Source organism: Haplochromis burtoni, unplaced genomic scaffold, assembly GCF_018398535.1.
Source record: "Haplochromis burtoni strain Fernald_Lab_line unplaced genomic scaffold, NCSU_Asbu1 Contig_92, whole genome shotgun sequence".
NCBI lineage: Eukaryota > Metazoa > Chordata > Actinopteri > Cichliformes > Cichlidae > Haplochromis > Haplochromis burtoni.
Window position 1 is genome coordinate 1,214,954 of NW_024582453.1, and position 21,717 is coordinate 1,236,670.

General features: G+C 39.0%; 1 protein-coding gene across 1 annotated transcript in view; it reads right to left on the bottom strand.

Moving 5' to 3' along the window:
• LOC102306532 (regulator of G-protein signaling 6) overlaps nucleotides 1–21,717 on the bottom strand; it is a 108,176-nt gene that overhangs the window by 85,233 nt on the left and 1,226 nt on the right. Inside the window, exon 2 of the mRNA XM_042222722.1 lies at nucleotides 15,918–16,238. Within this exon, the coding sequence (XP_042078656.1) occupies nucleotides 15,918–16,148 (231 nt within the window). The 5' untranslated portion in view covers nucleotides 16,149–16,238. The remainder of the gene's footprint in view (nucleotides 1–15,917; nucleotides 16,239–21,717) is intronic.

Below are 21,717 nucleotides of genomic sequence, written 5' to 3' on the forward strand. Positions count from 1 at the left end.
GAACATTCAGGGAAATATACTTAAAACCAAAAGTAGCCACTGCGTGTAGCTGTTTGAGATGGAAAAATGAATACAGGTGGGTCTAAAAGTTACTGAACAAGGACACTTTTTGTGATTGCCTCTTTACACACACAAAATAAGTATAAACATTCATGAACATTAATTATTTAGCGGTTACAGCCATTTTTATACTCAATACCCAATTTATGAGCTTCAAAATTAATTGGAAAAATAGGTTTTTATCATAAGGACTGTTTTTTAAAAAACTGGATAAACAATTGTCTGCTTGAAGTCTACAACCCATTGACATCAGCAAATGTTTCCTCCCTTGAGATGCTCTGCTAGGCCTTCACTGCAGCCACCTTCAGTAGCTGCTGGTTAGTAGATCTTTCTGCATTCAGGTTTGACTGCAGTAGCTGAAAAACAGGCTCTCTTGAGTTGAAATCAAACAAATGACATGATCATTGGAAAATATCCCCTCTCTTGAGAAACTCTTGCTTTTGCAGTGTGCTTCGGTTCAGCTCCCATTTGCACTGTGAAACACTTTCCAGTCAGTTTTTGCAGGGAGCCTAAGCACGGAGTATAGCCCTGTAGACTTTACTATTTATTACAATATAAATTGTACACTTTATCCCGCTACTATCACCACTCACATCGTCACTCAACACTAATGACCCATTTCGACTAGCAGCCATACAGACTTATGCTTTAAAATGCCTCAATCATGTCTGACACATAATGCTTTGGATCATTAACTCTCTCTGTCTTTTGACAGTTTTCTCTTCCAATCATTCAGATTTTTTTTCCAAGATTCGTTTGAGATGTTTTCTACCTGAACATAATCTTCACCCCTTTTTGTGAGTGTACTCAGTAGTTTGCACCTTGCTATAAACCCTCTGTATTTACATTCATGAAGACAACTCTTGATTGTTGACTTTGAAAGTAATACACCTACCTCCCCAAAATAGTTATGTGATCATTCCCTATAGTTGTCTGATATAATGTTTCAGGCCTTTTGGTGTTGTTGAGCTGGCGAGTGCATTCATTCTTCTTAGTATATTCATACTATATTATTGATTTGGCCTCTTCTAAAGTTTTTGCCATCTCTCTAAAAAGTTTATTTTTTATTATTATTCGCATTATTGTTATTAGTTTGAATGATAGCCTCCTTCACTTGCAGCAACATGTCATTTGGACCTCACATTTGAGTTTCAGTGAACAGCGACTAAATGGAAGTTCAACAGCTCCAGATCTTTTTTGTGTTTAATTTGTCATAGGCTGATAAGAGAACAGGCCTCAGCTGGCTGTGAAACTGCTTGTCAATTGTCCAATTTTAAGCCTTTGAAAATGAGGGACTGCGTTAGAAATGTCTGCAATTCCGAAACAGTTATTACAATATTTTTGTTACACCTCTTGAATTAAAGATGAAAGTCTGCACTTCAATCACATATGGATGGGTTGATTTAAAATCCAGTGTGATTATGTACGGAAGTAAAACTACACTACACTAATAACAGTATGTCATTGTCCAAAAATGTATGGCCCTCACGAAAAACACACTTTCTATGCAACGCAGTGTGTTTAGAAGTTCCATATATCTTTGAATGGTGGGAGCAGGAAAAAAATTATTACTCTGGCAAATTCAGGTTCAGGTTACTTTATCTCTACCCATAAATAGATTTGTCTGCAGTGGGGAGTCATCTAACCTAATGCACATTTTCGATACAAATACAGATAGCAGATTAGCATAACACAAAATACTGATGAAAAAAATAAAAAATGACAGAACAAATTCACTGGGAAATGGGAGATGGATGATAAATGAAGCTATGGTAGGGGATTTTGTGTCGTTTGGCTTCAAACACATCCAAATGAACACCTGAAACAGGACGAACTGACATATCACAGACAGCGTCTGGTCTACTGGGTTTATCTTTAATGGTGAGTTGTGTTTTTAGAGCTGTCAAATAAATAGTAATACAGAGGATAGAAATATTAGGTAAATGTTTTGACTTACAAATAAGTCAGTGTGTGTTAATTCTGCGTTAATGTAACACCTCAGTTCATGTACTTTGATCGATTACACTGTGGAATTTCAGACGAGGTGGTTTAAAACATGGTTTACATACTGCCACACAATCTGTATCTGTCTCTTTAAAACAGCCAGGAAACTCACTGATCTGAAGTCAAAACCAGCACAACACACACGCTTACATATTCACATATGCACCTAGAGATTTGGTCGCAGTCACTTTACATTCATATGAACCAGTGAAAATCGGAAACGCTGACAAGAAGCAAGGCCAAGTGGGTTCATCTGACACCTGCTGTCCGACACAACCAGAGCATGACAAATACACTGATGCCTCAATAGACTCACAAAACCAACAGGCTCTTTTCTGCCAGATAGGAGTAAACAAGTGAATGGCCTTACAAGGAGTTTAGACTAGTCCAGATCAGACTCGATCAAGGGCATCTGCTTGTAAAGTTGACTCCATTTTTCCCCGGCTCTGATGCTTTGATGTTTGAACATACACGGGCACACAGCAGGTCTCATGAAACTGTGTGGGAATTAAAAATAATCCAATGCTCAGTCAGTGTTTTACTCTTCAATCTCTTTAATCACAGGCAAACAAAGAATTAACTGTCATATATTTTAGACTACGACTAAAAATAAACAAAACCTCTCATGTTCTGTCTTAGATGTGGTAAAAGAGTCACTCCTGATGCCAGAAATAACAGAATAAGAAAACTGAATCTGTGGAGGAGTTAAGTGCACACTGAGGAGGATTAATCTGGATTAGAAGTGAGAGAAACAGGAACTCAGTGGGGAATCAGGATGTTATTATTTCTGCCGGCACAGAGAATGCTCCCTGAAGGACTGCTGCCACTTTTTCACTGTCAGAACCAGATTCTATCGCTAATACTGGCCAGACCTGCTGTCACGAGTTCCCCTTATCTTTTACTTTTGATAATTACCAAGAAGAAAACAACAGGGATCACTTTATCCCCTCGTAAAAAACAAAAAACAAAAACCCTCCTGTCACAAGTAAAAATATTAATTTCTAAAACAAGGGAAAAAAGCACTGCAGTTCAACTTTTCTTTTAACTTAACAGATCTGGTTTGTGTCATACGCCAACAAAACCTAGCAAAACAATTATATCAGCAGCAGTGCCGCACTATACAACGTTGTCATGTTGCGGTATTTATTTCAGTCAGACTGATTTATTAGAGTTTGGTGTCTAGGCTCTGAGTTCATCACTGCCCATTCATATAAAAGAGGGGAATAATGAGTAATTATCCCACCCGAGGCTACAGCTGGATGGCGGTGTGGTGGAACAGCATGCAGTCATGCAGGGGAGCAGCAGGACAGACATGTCAGAGGGAGAGATGGAGAACTTTGCAGCATAAATACACTGCCAAATTGGGAGAGTGTGTTTGGTACGTGAAGTGAGGAGAATGAAGCATGTTAGTGTGTATGACGCAGTGCAGCTTGAGAACTAGCTTGAAGGCTTTACTCCTTAAAGCAGTTTGCCTCTTCAAAAACAAGGCTAACAACATGCTTCGGAAAAACCAAAACAATGCAATTCAAATTAAAAGAGTAAAAAGTAAAAGAATGCTGGAAGTAAAAGCTATACAGTAAATAAGAAAGGAATAATAGGGAAACAAAAATTACAAGATAAAAAAATGAAAAATACATAAAAGAACAAGTGCAAAACTTAAGAGTGCGTGCAGAATGTCACAACAACAAAACTCAGCGGGATAGCACTTTGGACATATCCATCCAAGAGAAACCGTAACAAAACAAAGCCCACTATTTTCAAATATAGCATCTAGCTTCAGCTAATGAATGGAAAGGTGAGTGATTTGGTCACAGGTCAAGTCAATAACAGCATTATAAGTTCAGCACTGTTGCCTTTTCCTTTTTCAAGGCATCATCTTACCGAATCTTATGTAAATTTATCTTAACCCTCAGTCACACAGGGTTAAAGACCTGTCAACAATCATCAGATAAAGGTAAAAAATGTGTATTACTCGACCTGTTGCAAGTGACTGCTGGATTGTTTGCTGTAAATTCGATGGCTATTGTCCTAGTCACACAAGCCTAGAGGTTGGTAGTTGACCCCTGCGCTAACCATCGCCGCGAGGGGCTGCAGGCAATAATTAATGTGAAATTAGTTTCAAAGTGTTGTTAGGATGCGGCACCAAAATCCTTTTTTTTGATTGCTTTGGTTTCAGGCAGATTGCTGAGGTCACTGGTAGTTTTCATAGAAGACACATAGAAATTGTCTGCAACTGATGCAAACAGGAAACAACAGGTATTGGCCTTGAAAAAAAAAGTTGTGCCTTTTGAGATGTGCTTGTTTTAGCGTTAGCACAACTTTTACTTTGAAGACAAGCTTCTCTATTTTTGTTGCCGTTTCCAGTTTGGATTGCATTTTCTTTCAAATTCCAGTGCAGCGGCGATACTAAATGGTGGCTGTTTGCAGACGATTCGGCATCTTCCATGCAAGCTGCAGGCAACTGTGGCAATCCTCTAGCAATTAAAGGTTTTGTGTTGCAGTTCCTGCGATTCAACAGATTCTCCAGCAGCTACCTGAAAACTGTCTGACTGGAGGTTGCGGGGGAGTTGTCGACCATTCTTTTGGGCCTTAGTCCATTATTGTTCCGTAAATGACCCCAAATACATGATTCTCATGATTTGGGATTTCTTTCAGAATTTTCTTTCCATTTTTACTTTTTCCCCCATTTTTACTTCTTGCCTTTGTACCTTTTCCTATGAGTCTTTAGTGTTATCTATGTTTTATTAGCCAGTTAGTTGCCTCAGTATAAACATTCCCTTATTTTACCATGTAATGGGGAAATTATAGTTCAGTGGTGTTAGTGCATGGGCAGTCTGTTGACAGGCCAGGGGAAGATTCATCTCTGTCTGTCTACCTGCAAAGAGCATCTGTTGCCATAGGGTGGGAATGTTCAACACATGGTACAAAAGCAGTCTGGGGGATGCTCTTTTTCTTATATTGTGTGTCCATCAGTCAGCCATGGAGAACAACAAAGGTATAACACAGAAAGAGCTGAAGTGAAACATCAGTGTCCATGGCAGCCACTGTCTGGCTCCACATTTCTCCCTTCCCCGTTTCAGCCTATTCATCAACCAATCAGCATTCAATCGCTGCACGGCTTGAAGTGTTAAGAAGTGTTCAGTTATGGGACAGAAAAGCATTAGATACCAGCTCATGAAATGAGTCAAACAGGGAAAAAGTGATGGTTTCAAGTTTCAAAGTTAACTGCCATATGCAGGGTAAAGAGACGCATTTCCCAGTACAATTAAATTGTAACAGTTACTGTTACGGTACTTTGTGCCTGGATGTGTAAACAAAATATTCGATCATATATGCCCGTGTTGTATTTTTCAGATAGTTTCGCTGCCCTCCAAGTGAGTGAAATGCTCCAAGTTCACAGGATTGTGGCAACAAGCAAAAATGGAAAATTAAAAAAGTGATGAGTGATCACCTTGTCACCTTAAAATTTGCAATTTAAACTCTCCCAATTAGCCTCTCCCTGCCACCTTGATTTGATTAGCCTGCTGTTCTCTACCTGCTCTGTTATTATGAACTCTCTTCAGATATCTGCGGGCGGCTGCGCTGTGATTAGACGCGCTTAGTCATTTGCTAAGTGACAAGCGGGAGCACACAAACCTACGAGCAGGCATGCATGAACACACAACACCACACACACAGTTGCATTTCTCACAGAAAAAGGCTTAGATGAGAACAACAACAGTGGAAGTCTTTACCGTTACACATTTTATGCCTGCAATACTTCTAAATTTTTGTGTCATACAGATAAATTATATTTGTGTGCTTGTCCACATTATTAACATCCAAACCATTCAATGCACTGCTAAATGCTTGAGCAAGATAAATGAAAACTGAGAAAGTCAGATTGAAAATCTAAAAATAATTGAACGTGACCAAAGTGAGAATGTTGATCCACAGTATCTGCTTGGATGCCGTGATGCCATTGGAGTTCAACAGAGAGCTATGCACAGGTTCAGCTATGATTCATACTCTTGCTCACCAGTGAATATCTTTGCCATGTGAAATTGCCTAATAAATATGCGCTGGACAGCGGTGACTAGGCATGACTGGAATTTTATGGTTCATAAAGGGGCTCAAAGGCTCACAGGCATAAAATAAGTCATCACCTTGTGCAGTCTGCGTTTCACACTATAAACAGACAATATAGTTATTAACTCCTAAATAGTAATGTTAAATCACACTGAATTGTTTTTATTGCTGCATGGACATTTGAAAAAAATGCAAGCAATTAAATTGGGATGTTGTTTATAGGAGTTTTAATAAATCACTTAATCTATTTAAACTGTTGTTGTGATTTGCCTGCACCGTCAGAGGATACATGGAGGAGAAAAAGAAGAACTCGTTTATTAGTTTAAAAGCTGCATCGTAGACTCAAATGGATGAGGGTGCTCACATTAAAGAAAAAGTAAGCATATACCTGAAAATTTGCATATTAACATTTTATTTTCTTCTTGGCGCTTCTTTGATGTGCTCTGAACCCTTCATCAAGGCGTTTGGCACATCAAAACAACAACAAAATGAGCACAACATCCTGCTGGGGCTGTACAACTAAACAACAAAAATACTCCTTTTCTTAAATTAGGTGGTGTGTGTGTGTGGGGGAACTCTGCTGTGAAAGGCTTGAGATCTGAACGTTGAACACCAGAAGATTGGGTTAACTTTTCTTTTCAAACAGCCACTTATTACTGCTATTGCTTATGTTTCATCCACATGGCAGCAAATGTTTTGTGGCAGCCTCTCCCATAGGCCCTGAACTCAGCCATTTCTAAACAGAGAGCAGTAAGTGCCAGCTCTGTGGCACATGGGCATTACACTGAAGTGGTTCAAGAATAAGGATCTTGTTGGGAAAGCAATAAAAGTCTAATGAAGCTTAGCTGACAGTAGTTTGATGCCCAATGTCTGCATAAAATATGTTATTTTCAAAAGTTAACATTTAATCTTAAATCTTTATTTATAAAGATTTAAGATTAAATTATTGCTTCTGCAAGAGAAAATGTATTAAAGTTACAGTGTGTAAAATCTCACCACTAGATGTCAGTATATTGCAGATTGCAAATAACTGAATTCCGTTTTCTTAGCTTTAACAATTCAAGTGCTTAATTCTACCTATGGTAGCCACTGTAGGACAAAAAACTCCCTATTCTGGGTTCATCTGTTGTGAGTGTAGGCTGTCAGTCCGCTGTCAATGTGTGTCCATGTCTATTTACCCTGAAGAAAGCTAGAAAACTTTGTGAAAGAGGTTTGATATGAGACAATGAGTAAGTGAAACACATTTCTGACCAATGACAGCGATACTGAGGTGAGTTGTTGAGATTATCCTAAACCTTCGTGTTAGTAAGTGCTGCTGTTTTTGCTGTCCGTCTCTGTTATCTACTGTTAGCCACATTAGCCTCTGTTAGCCTCCGTTAGCCAGTGTTAGCCTCTGTTAGCCTCCGTTAGCCACTGTTAGCCTCCGTTAGCCAGCGTTACTGAAACTTTCTTTGAAGTGTATCTAACATTTTTTGATTTAGACACTTGCCGAATAAATTCCTATACAACGTGAGAATGGAATCAAACTGTTTATCAATGGGAAAGTGTGATTTGGGTTTTTTCTAACGAACACTTGAGCCCATCATTAGCATATTGTTAGCTTATAACCAGCTGCTGTTGTTGTTATTTAGCCGCCTCATTGCCAGTTGTCCGGAGAGGGGAGGGTTGTATGTCTAATCTCCTGACAATACGCTTATGCAAGTTTTCATGAGATAGAGCCCCGACTTCAGTTTAGGAAGTAAGGCTCGTGTGGGGGAAGAGGATGACGTTTTATCCAAATGGCTGTCTTGTTGTGTCCTTCCTACGTGTTTTTAAAAACATAGATAAAACATAGATATGATCCCTCATATCTTGGGTATGAAGGTGCAGAGGAGTTCTCTTCTCCTCAACCTTTGTTATAGTACATATGTGGCTGGTTTCTAGCACACAATTAGACAGAACAGCGATCTTAGCTACCGTATTTAAGTTGCCAGGGCAACATCGCAGCTTCCACATTTTACATATCTCAATTCATAGTTTATAAGAATGCATCACTTGTTGGAAGACATAATTTTACAGTAATCTATGTGCATTTATGTCTATAATATTGTTTTTCTATTAAATTAATATTTTTTAAAAACCCAACCAACTATACCTTTAAGTTGCCATAGGATGCAGGGGATCTTAAATTGAGTGATTGTTCTGGTATTTATTGCTCCTCTTACAGTAAGTCATTGTTGACAGTTCATTGGTTGTGTTCAATATTTTCTCCATTAAGAGAGCTGATGATGCATATGGAGAAAGGGTTTACATTAACACATGGGGATTTATTGTCTTTGTGGTTACGATATATGGTTCACTACTGATATTGATTCCTCTAATCTCTCAGCTGAGCTGCTTTAAAGCACATTATGAGGTCAAAAACATCAGGATTTGTCAGGAGGAAGGTGCTCCAAATAGAGCTTTAGGTAGTCGCTGAAATATCTAGCTTTTGAGGGAGGCCCTGGGAGGAGACGGGTGATGCAATTTCCCAAAGTAGTGTCTGCATCATTGAAATCATGAGATGTTTTGGCCTCTAACTGAGTTCTGTGGCAAGAGCTGAAAACAGTTGAGAGACTCAAAAATGAACACTTCATCATAGGATGGCTGTACATTAAAAAAACCTGATTTTTGTTAAAATATTACATTTAATTTCTATTTGCATATGCAGAAAAAAATCTGTAAAATAAAAAAATAAAAAAATTTAAATTGAAAGAATGGATGGAACCTAACTCGCGCCATAATGCTAGGAACCTGGTGAATATTAAGAGTTTTATCACAGTGTGTTTCTCAGTAGGATTACATACAGATAAACAAATGGCCCATCATTTAAAAAAACATGGTTTTTGAATCAATGCACCTCTTCAAACAGTAGCTTCATGTGGCTTTTCAACCTCTGAGCTCTCTTTTAAAGCATGTTCCAGCGGCCCAGATGAATATGGGAAAAATGCATCTGTATAAACAGCCTGTTAAGTAAACAGGTCTGCACTTCAACAGCTGCTAATGTCAGACTGGAAATTAAAGAATCGTGGGGGGTGGGGGTGGGAAAAGGTGTGTTACACTAAAATAACAGCTCTACAAACACACAAGGACACACCCAAACTGCAGTGTGCACAAATGTTGTATCCCACTTCCTACCATCTTTCTTACCTCTCTCTCTCTCTCTCTCTCTCTCTCACCACACACACACACCACACACACACACACACACACACACACACACACACACACACACACACACACACACACACACACACACACACACACACACACACACAGTGTTTTGCAGTGTGTACATGAAGTCATCTGATCTCAGCTGGGACGAGACCACATGCTATCCACTCTTTCAACAACCATTGTGTGTTGTGTGTGTGTGTGTGTGTGTGTGTGTGTGTGTGTGTGTGTGTGTGTGTGTGTGTGTGCATTGGATGCTGACAACGAAAAATAGTGGGGAGAGAGGGAGTAATGTTCAGTTTCTTAGACAAACATCTATTGTACGCATAGATTTATGATTTTAAACCAAATAGGATAAAAGCATTAAAAATAAATAGAGGGAGAATTAATTAAAGTGATTAGGAATCAATTAGAACAGCAGACATTAAGATGATAGAATAAGAAAGTGAGGGGAGGGGTAAAAAAGAAGAAGACATGGAATAAAGTCATACACCATCTTTCTAGCAGATGAATGGGTCCCTGTGGGCGAGAGGCATCACTTCTCATCCTAATTACTCTTCAAACACTGACCCAGTATCAGCTCTCATGTTCTACCCGCATTTAACTCTCCAAGCACTAAAATCGTCTTGCAGGAAAAAGTCGGTGTATAAAATTGGAAGTTAATTATCTATAAGACAAAAAAGGAGAAACTTAATTCACCTTAATTCACCATTAATTTGAAGTGGTTCGATAGTTTGGGTCTCAGAGCTTTGGAAACGGTGAATTTGAAGCACAATTTGCATGCATCATGATTGGTGACTCATCTAAAAAGACTAATGGGAATGCAGTCCTGGGAATACATATTTAATCACAAAGCAACCTTTTGTGTAATGGCCAATATTGTAAATCAGTAGGTCAGCTTTATAAGCAAGTGTTGTAATGCAGAGAGACTGTGAAAGCTATAACTCATGGGAATGGCATTTTGAAGTAGCTTTTGTCTGCATATAAATGCAATGCAGCCCATGTAGCTGGTTGTAAGTGCATTAGTCTGTTTCATCTTCTTCACAGCAGCCAGTGAAGACACCGACACCACAACACAACACACAACAAGTCACAACCAGCTCTCTAAATGGACGCCAAACATCGTCTTTAAAAACATGATGATGAAAAATATAATTTTGTCATTAGAACTATTAAAAAATGAATTTACTTAACTACTGTACACAATTGATCTATTTGTCATTAGAAAGCACACCTGCCAGGTGGCCTAGTTCTTCTGCAATACTTCTAATGATTCAGTCATACTACAGTAGAAATAGAACGACCACCTCTCTACGTATTGGTGGTTGCATTGAATTTGATCAGGTTGGTGAAGGTCTGTACATAACTACCATATAATTCATAAACACAGACAGTCTGTCAATAAATTTCAGTTGCAGTCAGTCTGTGCCAATCAACTTATCTGTGACCCATCTGCAATCTGTCTCATTGCAATGGAGGATTCAACTCAGCTGGTTGTCAGCTGGTTATGTTATTCATAAAAGGCTGCTGAGTGCCTGTGTCATTTTATAGTTTAATTGCCATCCTTCAACAACTACCACACTATTTCTCAGGATTTTTTGAACTGAATCTGAAAAATTGAAGAAATGTTTTTGATAAATAAAAACCTCTCCTGACTGTCTTTTTTTGTTTTTTCCACAAAACGCTTTTTTGGTTCAACCACGGTAAAAGATACTTCAAATTTAGCAGAGGATATTATGATTTTGAAAATGGACTAATTCTTATATAGTGTTTTCTACTCTCCCCACGCTCTATACAACATGCCTCATTCACCCATTCACAAGCACTTCTAAATTTAAGTGCAAACTAATAAACATTGACACACATTCACGCTCCGATGAACAGAGGTTTTAAAATATATCTTGGTGATACTACGACTTCTTTGCTGGAGAAATTATATTAGATGACAGGTGCTCTTATCTTCAACTAACATGTGTAAGGCTGCTGCTCAGATACATTTTAACTCTACAGATTCATATTTTTTGGTATTTTTTCTGTTATCTTTTCCTTACCCTTTGCCTACTGTTTTTCTTTGCTATCAAACTATTTTTGCACTCTTATTGTCACGGTCTGCCAGGGCAAGCCGTGGGGATGTTGGAGAAAGGACCCAAACGCTGGACTAAGTGCAATGAACAGTGCGTTTATTTACAGTGGGGTAATGTACCGCACACAATAAATCTCCAATGTGCTCCCTCAACTCCTGTGTTGTGCCTTCTCCTAAGTGCTGGTATTCCGTGCGTCCTGCTGTACTGTGTTCCGCTCTCCTCATGGAGTCTAACTCAACAATCCTGCGCCAGAGGAAGCTCCATCACTCTGTTAAGTAGCTCCCCCGACAAGCTTGATCAGAAGCAGGTGTGTGAGAACCTAGGCGTGATCAGCAGCTGGCAGGGCCACACCCATCAGGCCTGCAGGTGGCTGTCCAGCCACACCCGCAGACACACACACGTACACACACCAGCATGGAACACAAGAGCACAGTGCAGCAAACATACATCCAATACAATAATAATAATAGTCCACACTGCTCACCATCCCCGAGTCCCAGGAACTGGGTCTGTGACACTTATACCATCTGTTATTTTCTGCTTCCTTGTTTTTCAATCTCTCCACACAGCTTCTTTTTCTATCTGTAAACTCTCGTCTCTATCCTGCATCAGGAACTCGTTTATTTATTCATTTACTGGCAATTGGAGTCCTGCGATTCCAGCTCCACCTCCAGCATCTTTAGATAAATGACATTTCCAAAGCCAGATGGACTACAGATACTGAAATAGTCTACCATGAGTTCATCAGTCCTACCACTTATCAACATTCAGATTTTTCTGTCTCATTGTTGTTCTTGTCATCATGGAAAGATAAGAAGAATTGTTTAAAAAAAGAAAAGAAGGTTCAAATACACTTAAAAAACATCGCACAGAAATGATCCAATGAAAAAGCAGCTGAGAACAGAGGGCGAATGTGTAGGTCAGATGAGTCAAAATACATAAATCAATACACAGACTGATCGATACACATAGGTTCATCTCACTAAAATTATTTTTCTTAGCAGGAAATATCCATTTATAGATCCTTCATCAACATCACCAGTAAATACTTTATTATATAATTATTATATAATAATAAGACACTCAGAGTGAGTAACATTGTATCAGACAATGCAATCTCATTATCCAGTTTCAGGATATTAAGACACGTGCGTCTTCAGTTGCATTCATCCAAATCGGGACAAAATCTATACTGTAGATATCCTCCTGCATCAAATCATCCATAGACCCTTCATACAGATATTCAAACCCAACTTTCTTAGCATCTTGGATAAATCAATAAACCATTCTTCTTAAATAGCCTACAGCAAGAACTCAGACCTACCCAACTGTAGTGTCTAAAACAATATCCAGCTATGGCCTTTTTCCTGATGATACCACTGTTTTCTTTTCTGGTGGTGAACACATATTGTGCAGTCATCTGCATGTTTACATTTGTCTGCATGTACAGTGCTGTGAAAAAGTATTTCCTTCCTTCTTAAGTTCCTTTTTTGTTTCAGATTAAACAAATCCAAACCTACTGCAGTCAAACATTTGCAATTACTAGGAACAACTCTACATGGCTCTGGAGGAATTTTGTCCCACTTTTCTTTGAGAATTATTGGAATTCAACCATGTCTGAGGGTTTTCAGGCATAAAATTCATGTTTGATTTGAGTCCAGCCAAGATCACTCCAAAACCTGGTTGTTGTTTTTTCATTTGGGTTTTATTGTTTGTTTGTTTCTTTAGTTGCTTGATTTTTTCCATTTAGAGGTGGACTTGTTTTTGTGTTTCAGGTCATGATCTTGCTGTAAAACCCAAATGTGCTTAAGCTTCAGGACATGAACTGATGCTCAGGTACTGTCTTTCAAGATTTTTTGAAAGAGAGCAGAATTCATGGTTCCATCATGTAAGGCAACTCTTCCTGGTGCTGAAACAGCAAAGCAGTCCCAGACCATCACACCACCACGTTTGACTGATGATAATGTTTTTTATGAAATGCTGTTTAGTTTTATGCCACCTACCGCGGGACTCAAACCTTTCAAAAGGTTCAACAACAAAAGTCTTGGGGGTATATCGAGATATTTCTTGGCAAATGTGAGATCTTTGTGTTCTTTTGGGTGAGCAGTAGTTTTCACCTTGGAACTCTTGGATGCCATTTTTGCCTGGTCTTTTTCTTATTGCTGAATCATGAAATCTGACCTCAAATGAGGTCTGCAGTTCTTTAGATGTTGTTTCTGGATGAGTTGTCGATGTAGGCCAGCCATTCCTGGTAAGGTTTCCACTGTTTCAAGTCCCCTAACCTTAGAAATGGCTTCGTAACCCTTTCCTGATAGATGTCAGTGACTTTGTTTCTTAGATCTTGACATGGTGTGTTGATTTTTTAAAGATCTTTTAGCCTACATAACTTTGTTCCATTTAAGTGATTTCTTTCCTTAACATGTAATGAGGCCTGGGTGTGGCTGATCTAACTGAACTCAGCTTTTCAAAAAAATGTGGTTAATCGCAGTTAATGCATAGGTTAATATTGGGGGCAATTACTGTGTGACAAATATGCAACTAAATGTATGTGTTCTACCAATGTAAACGATTCATTTTAGAAAGGCCACATTTATGACATTTTCTTCTTCCTGCACCTTTTTATTCAAACTTGAATAAAAATAAATGAGTAGAATACACCCCAGATATGAAATTAGCTCTTGATTTGAGTCATTTGAGCACTTGTTAAACTAATTGAACCAGAAAAGGTTATCTGTCCAAACAAAAAGCAAAAATAGTGTTTGCCACTAGTAAGTTTTATCTTCAAGTGCTGCTTCTTTATATTGTCAAGTGCAAGTGCTGTCACTGTGGTTCATTTCCAGGCTTCATCAAGACTTCATCAAGACTGAATAGGATGCAAAGTAATTTGATAATGCCCACTCAGCATTTAAACAAGTTCTCAGCCTCCATTAAATATCCTTCACATCTCTGATCGCAGAATTTAGTGCTTACTGACAGAGAGAAATTATTTCAGCCAATTTCACCCATTAATTCTTGCATTACAGACACGCTATGGCTAGTAGAGATCATTTTCCATCACTCTCTTCTCATCTTTTTCATCTCCTCATCCCTATAGAGCCACACTTCCGTGGTCACGATAAATAAGTAAAAATGTGCACTAGCTGCCTGCTGGTAAACAATACTGACACGTTCATTTAGCACAGGAGGCGAGATTGCCCTCAGAGTAAATTCATCTCCTTCCCCCTTGTCTTTCATTCAGGTTGGGCTGACATGACATAGTGCATTGATTCCTTACTTACAAACTTACAAAAAATGGCAACCGAGCCTCCTCCCTTATATTTTATGTACAACATTTTGGCATTAACTTATCATGGACAGTTTCATTTGTGGTGTGCTGCTTCTAGACAGCTAGTCCTTCTGGACCAGCATTTAGGAGTTAGTGTTTTTTTTCCACTATTCTTTATTTATCTATGGTACTTAATGCAGTTGCCAACTTGCAGTGGTGGCTCAGCTGATGTCTTATGTAGTCTCTTCACTTCACACTTCTTTTAAAACCCCATTTCTCACAAAGACGTCCTGCTATTTCTGAAACTATCCTCTCCATAAATTTGATGTGTGTCTTTTCTGATCAAAAGAAACATACTGCAAGCTTGTTTATGAAAAACAATCTCTCACTTTTTTCGCCACCTGTCCAAAAACTTTCCATCTCAGTTCGCAGCAGGAGCCTTCATTTCTAGTGTCATATATCAGAGCAGCAGCTCTTCAAATACATATGACTCCAGCAGCTCCAAGAGGAAATTGCTGCATCACCAGCCAATAGGAATTAACTTCAATTTTAGTATGTAGCATCCTAATTATGCATGATAATTAGTTAAATGTGTGCACCAGCTGCCTGCTGGTAAGTAATGCGGTCACAGCTCATATTCATTTAGAAGAGAGAGCAAGACTGCCTTTGAAATACATTCATTTGTCTTTTAATCAGCTCTGTGTGGCATAAAGTAACTACTGTAGAGGAATAATAATAAACCTCTAAAGCTTTGGGTTATAATCACACCTATAATTATAGCACCTATACAGTAAATCTCCATCTCTGATGACACAGACATCAAAAAGAAAGTAATTTTGTCCTGTTGGAGTTTATGCTGATACTCTGGCTTCCTCCAATTAAAATACATGTAAAAGATGCATAAATGTAATACATGTAAAAAGAATAAAGCTAGTTTCAGAACTGGCCTCACTGATTCCAGCCAAACGTAGAAATCTCAGAATCACCTGAAAATAATAAAATTTGCTCCAAAACTCTCACAGATCAGCTGAATGTTCGCTTTATTTTTTATTCAAACTTACTTTCGAGTTTGACAGACAGCAAAACCAAAAAATCCTTTTGCACTGAAGCGCTTAAAAAGCATTCCCCGTCCTACTCTCTCAAGTCTGCAGCACCACCAGCAGCAACTGGTTAAAATTTGTCTAACAAAACCACAAACCACTGTGAGTCAGCAAAAAGATGCTGAAGATTATACTTGCTCTTACCTTTCTGTAAACAATCATGTTGGGCGTGTCATCATCTGGGTCCACGATGCTCATGGACCTCGTGGAGAGCAGAGGTCGAGACGGGGTCGTCTGGGCGATCTCCTTCGGTTCTTCAACCCCTTCGTCAGATTCAGTCTTCTCCACGGGGCTCGACTGCTGCTGCTCCTCTTCCTTCTCCTTCTCCCCTCCTTCCTCCTGCTGTTGCTGCTGCTGCTGCTGTGCCTCAGCCATCTCTCCCTTACAGTCGCCTTCCCCGTGTGTTAAATTATCCTCTCTTCTTTGTCTTCTCTTCTTTATTTCCAACTGTGCTGTCTCCAGAGTCTAGGGAAAGAAAGAGAGTGAGAAACAAAGTGATAAATTGGACCATAGAACTGAGCGTTGGGCTCCAGTCTCCCATGTCTCTCTATTTTCTGGTTTTCTATCAGCAGCCACAGGATGGATGCAATGGAGGCGTCATCAATTCTCCTACTTTTCTCTGTTATCCCTTCTACGCTACTCCCTTCAGACCCGTCACATGAGACTGAAGTTAAAGGAGAATAAAATACATTCTGTTTTTGCTTGATTATTCCAGTCAATCATTTCAGTTTGTGGGACATCATATTTCCTGGCATATAAGAGCGTCACTTGCTTTTTTTCCCACAGAGGATGTGATGTCTTGTTTTACAAGGGGAATAAAAATTTGTTTCTTCAGTTAAAATGAGGCATCATGTGCATGAATTAATTCAAATGATGAAAATCAGTCAGATGAATATCTCATTTTGAAAACTAATTTGCACGTTCATTTCCATTCAGAGAAGCAGAAGGATAGCAGCAAGAGTGAAAGGGAAGGTTTACAAGATGGTAGTGAGGCCTGCTATGATGTAGAGTTTGGAGACAGCAGTAGTGACAAAAAGAGAGGAGGCCGTGCTGGAGGTGACAGAGTTGAAGATTAATTGTGTTACATGTGACCAAAATGGACAGGATTAGAAATGAGTATATCAGAGGGACAACTCAGGTCGAGCGGCGTGGAAACTCTTTGGAGGATGCTGAAGATGGAGTTGCCAGGCAGGAGTAAAAGAGGAAGAGCACAGATAAGATTCATGGGTGTAGCGAAGGCGGACATGGAGACTGTTGCAAAAATGATTGCACATTATTCCAATAAACCACTCACTAAGTACAGAAACAAATTGCAGCAGGTTAAAAGTTGATTTTAAACCCCATAAAATTGCCCTTTAATTTACTACAGAACAACCGATCACCGAATCATGCACAATACATGCAATATATGCGACTCCACACACACAAACACACTTGTGACATCCCATTTCTCAGACCTGTCTGTGCTCTTCTGACAGCTGTCAAAATATTGTTGTGTGACACTTGAGCTGAGATTAGGTGCAAGAAGGAGAAGGTTCAAAGTCAGATAGGGGGCAAACAGCTGGAAAGAGAAATGAAACACACTTGACACCCTGGTTTCTATATGAGGGCTCCATCTATGCATCCTCTTTTCCTCTGTGCTCATCAGTGCCAGAAGATTTTATCCCAAACATAACTGGGACCAGATGCCTTTCCATTTAGTCCATTGTAAAAGAAATAATAGCTTCTGACTGATTCATCTGCAGACAGCTAGTCTCTTTGCTGGTTGCAACACAGTGAATGTGCAAAATAACGTTACACAGGCCTGGAAATCTAAACAATTCTGCACTCGATTAAATGAGTCTGGTTGCAAACCGCGCAATGAAAATGCAAAACAAATCTAATCTATAGGAAATGTTATGATAGCAAGCTCTTCCTTGTGTTGGAGATAACTGAATCCTTACAACAATATACCTCGAAGCTGCCAAATATGCACTCATGATAATGGAAACACACTCCATTATTTCATTTCAGTTTAATTTATTCATTTCTTTTGCAATGCAAACCAGAAGAGTTTGCACATAATCTCAGTGAGATGGAGGTTTCCTGGAAACATTTATCTGAGAAAATATTTGTGGAAGAAATTATAGACTTTAGGTGTATGACTGGAAGATGATTCTGCTCAGAGAAAAGCAGTATTTTCCACTTTGTGTTTCCACTCAGTAAAATCTTTAAAAAAAAAAAAGACCATCACACTCACCACTAAATATAAAGAACTGAAATGTGAATGAAGGCCTGATGCAGGTTATCAAAGCAAAATGTCTTCCTAGAACTTCAGCCAAATGTTGGCAAAGAGTTTTTAATAGTGTCCACCTGTGCTTCATAAACCATGTGTACATGGGAAATGTAGTTCACATGTGTAGTTCCCAAAAGCTAGCATGAATGGTGAGAAGGAGAGCAAAACTAAGTTCTTTTTTCTTTACCTGGGAATTCACTGTAAGAAACAGTGTTTTTAGTCATTTAAATGTTTATCTATTGCTTATTTACTTTGGTGCAGTATGAATGGGCAGAGGAAAACTAGCAAAACTTGAAAATACAGTTAAAAGTGAAGTCACATTTTCTAAAACTGTCCACAGGCTCAGACTGGAGTCATTGCCGGGCCAATTCTAGTCCCGGGCCTCATGTCTGACACCCCTGCTGTAGGAAAAAAAATCAAATTGATCTAATTTAATTAATTTGTAAATATTAACCATGTAAGCATGTTTTCAGCTGAAAGAATAAAGGTATCAGAGCTGAAATTTGACACAGAATCAGTGTGGGTGCCTGCATCCGCAGTATCATCATCGTGAGCATCATGTGTTGAGATGCTATTTCGATCGTGCATAATCTCGTATTCTGAAGCAAAATTAGAAGTTAAAGAACTTCCACAAAGCAATTTCTGCTTCATGCCCAAAGAGTGAAAAGAGAAAGGAAGCAAAATGAGAGCAGACTTGAGCGTGACTGGTTGTAGGATGATTGGGTTTGGCATGTTGGGAAACATCCACAGATCTGAAGACAAGATCAATACCACTCTCATATCTATATGGAAACTACGAAGCTTCAGCCAGAGGCTAGTGTAGCTTAGCTTATCTCAGAAACAGTTGCACCTAGGTTGTGTATTATATTTAGTTCATGTATTACTCATAAAGCTGTTTACAAAGACACATAGTGGTAGCACATCTTCTTCCGTGCAAGCAAGCTAAACATTAAATAATAAGAATCGAACTAAAGTTAAGAAAGTGGTTTTGACTGGGTTAAGAGTAAATGGCAGTTTTGTGTCATCTGAAGTGAATTTAATGTCCTTTTTAAGTCGACGCTCTCATTAACCAGCTGTTTGTGTGTGTCTGAATGTGTGAGAGGATATACTGTACAAAGTGTCCATGTGGCCACGAGCTTTCTGGTGCTGAAGGAAAGACAGGGACACCGTCTCCTTAACTGCTACTCCAAACCAGCAGTCAATGCTTAGAAGTGATGCCTGGTTTGTTTCTCTGAACTGCTCAAGTTTAAACTCCCATCTTCTTTCCATCCTGCTCCTGGAATGTCGTAAAGTTGCGTAGGCTGGGATCAATACCTCCAACATTCGCTCTAACTCTGGATTTTGCAAAGAAATGAAATGTTCAGGTTGAACATTCACATGAGATCATCCTCTATCGCACAGTTATTTAATTAATGGTTCACAGGGGAGCCTCACCCCTGTTGATAGAGATGCTTTAGTTGGCCTAATTGCTTTAAAGAACTTCCAGAGTCAGCTTTGGTCACCTTGAAAGCCTCTGATGTAATGCCTAATCTATTTATCCAAAATTAGATGAACGTGAGGATGAAGAAGATATAAAGGGACCACACGCGCCTCATTTTATGAAACACAAACAACATGTTTTTATAGAAAGATTAAAATCTTCCTATGTTAAGCCTTCAAACTCCTTCAGAACTGCCAGCCCAAGAAACTCCTTCCTGTGGTGTTTACGAGGCTTCAATCGACGTGCTGTGATGTCTTCGTGAGAGCCTGTAGGTGTAGAGTCCTTTGTTTGTTCGCCGCTCGTGTTAGCTACGTACAATTACAAGTAAAGCACAGTTTTTTAAACTTCACTTAAGCTTTATCTTTCTTCTTCTTAAATGCAAAAGACTAACAAGCACGCTTGAATTTCAGCTGATGTCTTCACCAGCTCAGCGTTCAGCTCTACATAATTGGAACAAATCAAGCGCTGCCACAGAAAGGATACTCGATTGCAAGAAAATGAACACTGAGGAAGGCATCAGTCAAAACATTTGTGCTCGCTCCTCTTTTGCACTACAAAGGAATAACAACAGTGAAAGTGTTGTGATGTAATTTGAAGTCACTGAAGAAGAAAAAAATAAAATAAAATAAAAATAGGCCCCAGGTTTCAGGAAATTAAATGACTGAAAGAAACGCATGACATTTATTTTTATACTTGTCGCAGATTAATACTCTAAATTATTCTGATTACATTTAGAGGTGAACATTTATTTAACCACCCCCCTTTTCCTTTAAAACACGCTGCGATGACAGGAAGTGGATGCGGTGAGTGAGATCTCTTGCTGTGTCTAAAGTCTGCGCTATCCTTTTCCCTCTGGACCCTCCACAGTGCAACGCACACCCAGCGTTTGCTTCACCTTCCATCGAAAACCACCCCAGGGAGGGCTGCATGAGGATGTCTGGCTATTTTACACAAAAGCCTGGCTACAAATATAAGGGACACCACCAGTTTAGAAGCCATTCAACCTTATAAAGAGTCAAATGTGTGGAGTTGTGTGTGTGGTTTATCAGGCAGACTGCATTTAACAGCATATATCACACAGTAATGGTTCATTGACATCTTGTTTAAGATACGAAATATATTAAGAGCTTCTGTATATTAATGGTACAGTACTGTATCTTTTTCTTGTGTGATCATGTAAATTCAAGTTCAAATCCTTGATTGTTTTTTCACGTGTGATCTAGTTACCAGGTTTTGTGTAGCAGAAAGCTGTGCTGAGGTTTAGACAGCAATGAGTGAGACTACCATAGAAATTCGCCAGTCTTCACCTTGGGTGGTTGATACAATTTTGAGCAGGTCAGGAATACTGTAACCTTGTGAGGCAAGAAGTGAATACCAAGCTGCAAACACAGTTTAAGCATAACAGGAAACTGAATTCAGAGTACACAGAGGAGGACACCCACAGGTAATTTTAGGGTGATAAACTGTTTATGTTCTAATACTGTTCCTCTTTATATTACTGTAGTAGCACTAATATGATCGGAAAATCTCATCCACACTACTGACAATATGATGTCATAAAGCTTAAAGCACAGTATTCTTAATTACTTTAAATCCAGCTGCCAACTGCGTCATTCCAACACAAATCTTCACATTTTTTAGAACATTTTCTGCTCACTCGTTCTTTTTTTCCCACTTTTTTTTTGTTAGATATTCATGTTCAAGGGTTGTCTCAGATTTTCAAAGTGTGAAAAAAGCAGGCAATATTTTAAAAAAGTATTTTATATAAAAAGCTACAAACTTTGGATATAAAATTTTTAGCCAAATTGGAGATAGGCGAGCAGAGAGCCCACAGTGATTTGAGACTGAATGACCTTTAACGGTGAAATTACAGTGTAGCGTTCATTGAAATGAATCTAATAAAGTATTGTGCCACACCTCTTAATCTCTGAATTCAGGTGTTTTCAGCTCCATTCCCATAGCTGTATGAAATCGAGCACCTGCCCATGCAGTTGATTAAAAGTTGGTTCCAAGGTCTCAGTAACATTGAGCAGCAGTTTCTTAACTGCTAACCTAACTGGGGGTCATATAAGTGCTGGAGCGTGCTTGATAAGAGTTCAGCAGCTACAACAAAGCTAGGCTAGACTATTAAGCCCCAAATCCACAGCTAGGATCAACTTTAGAATCACCATTTAACCCGTCACTGGAAT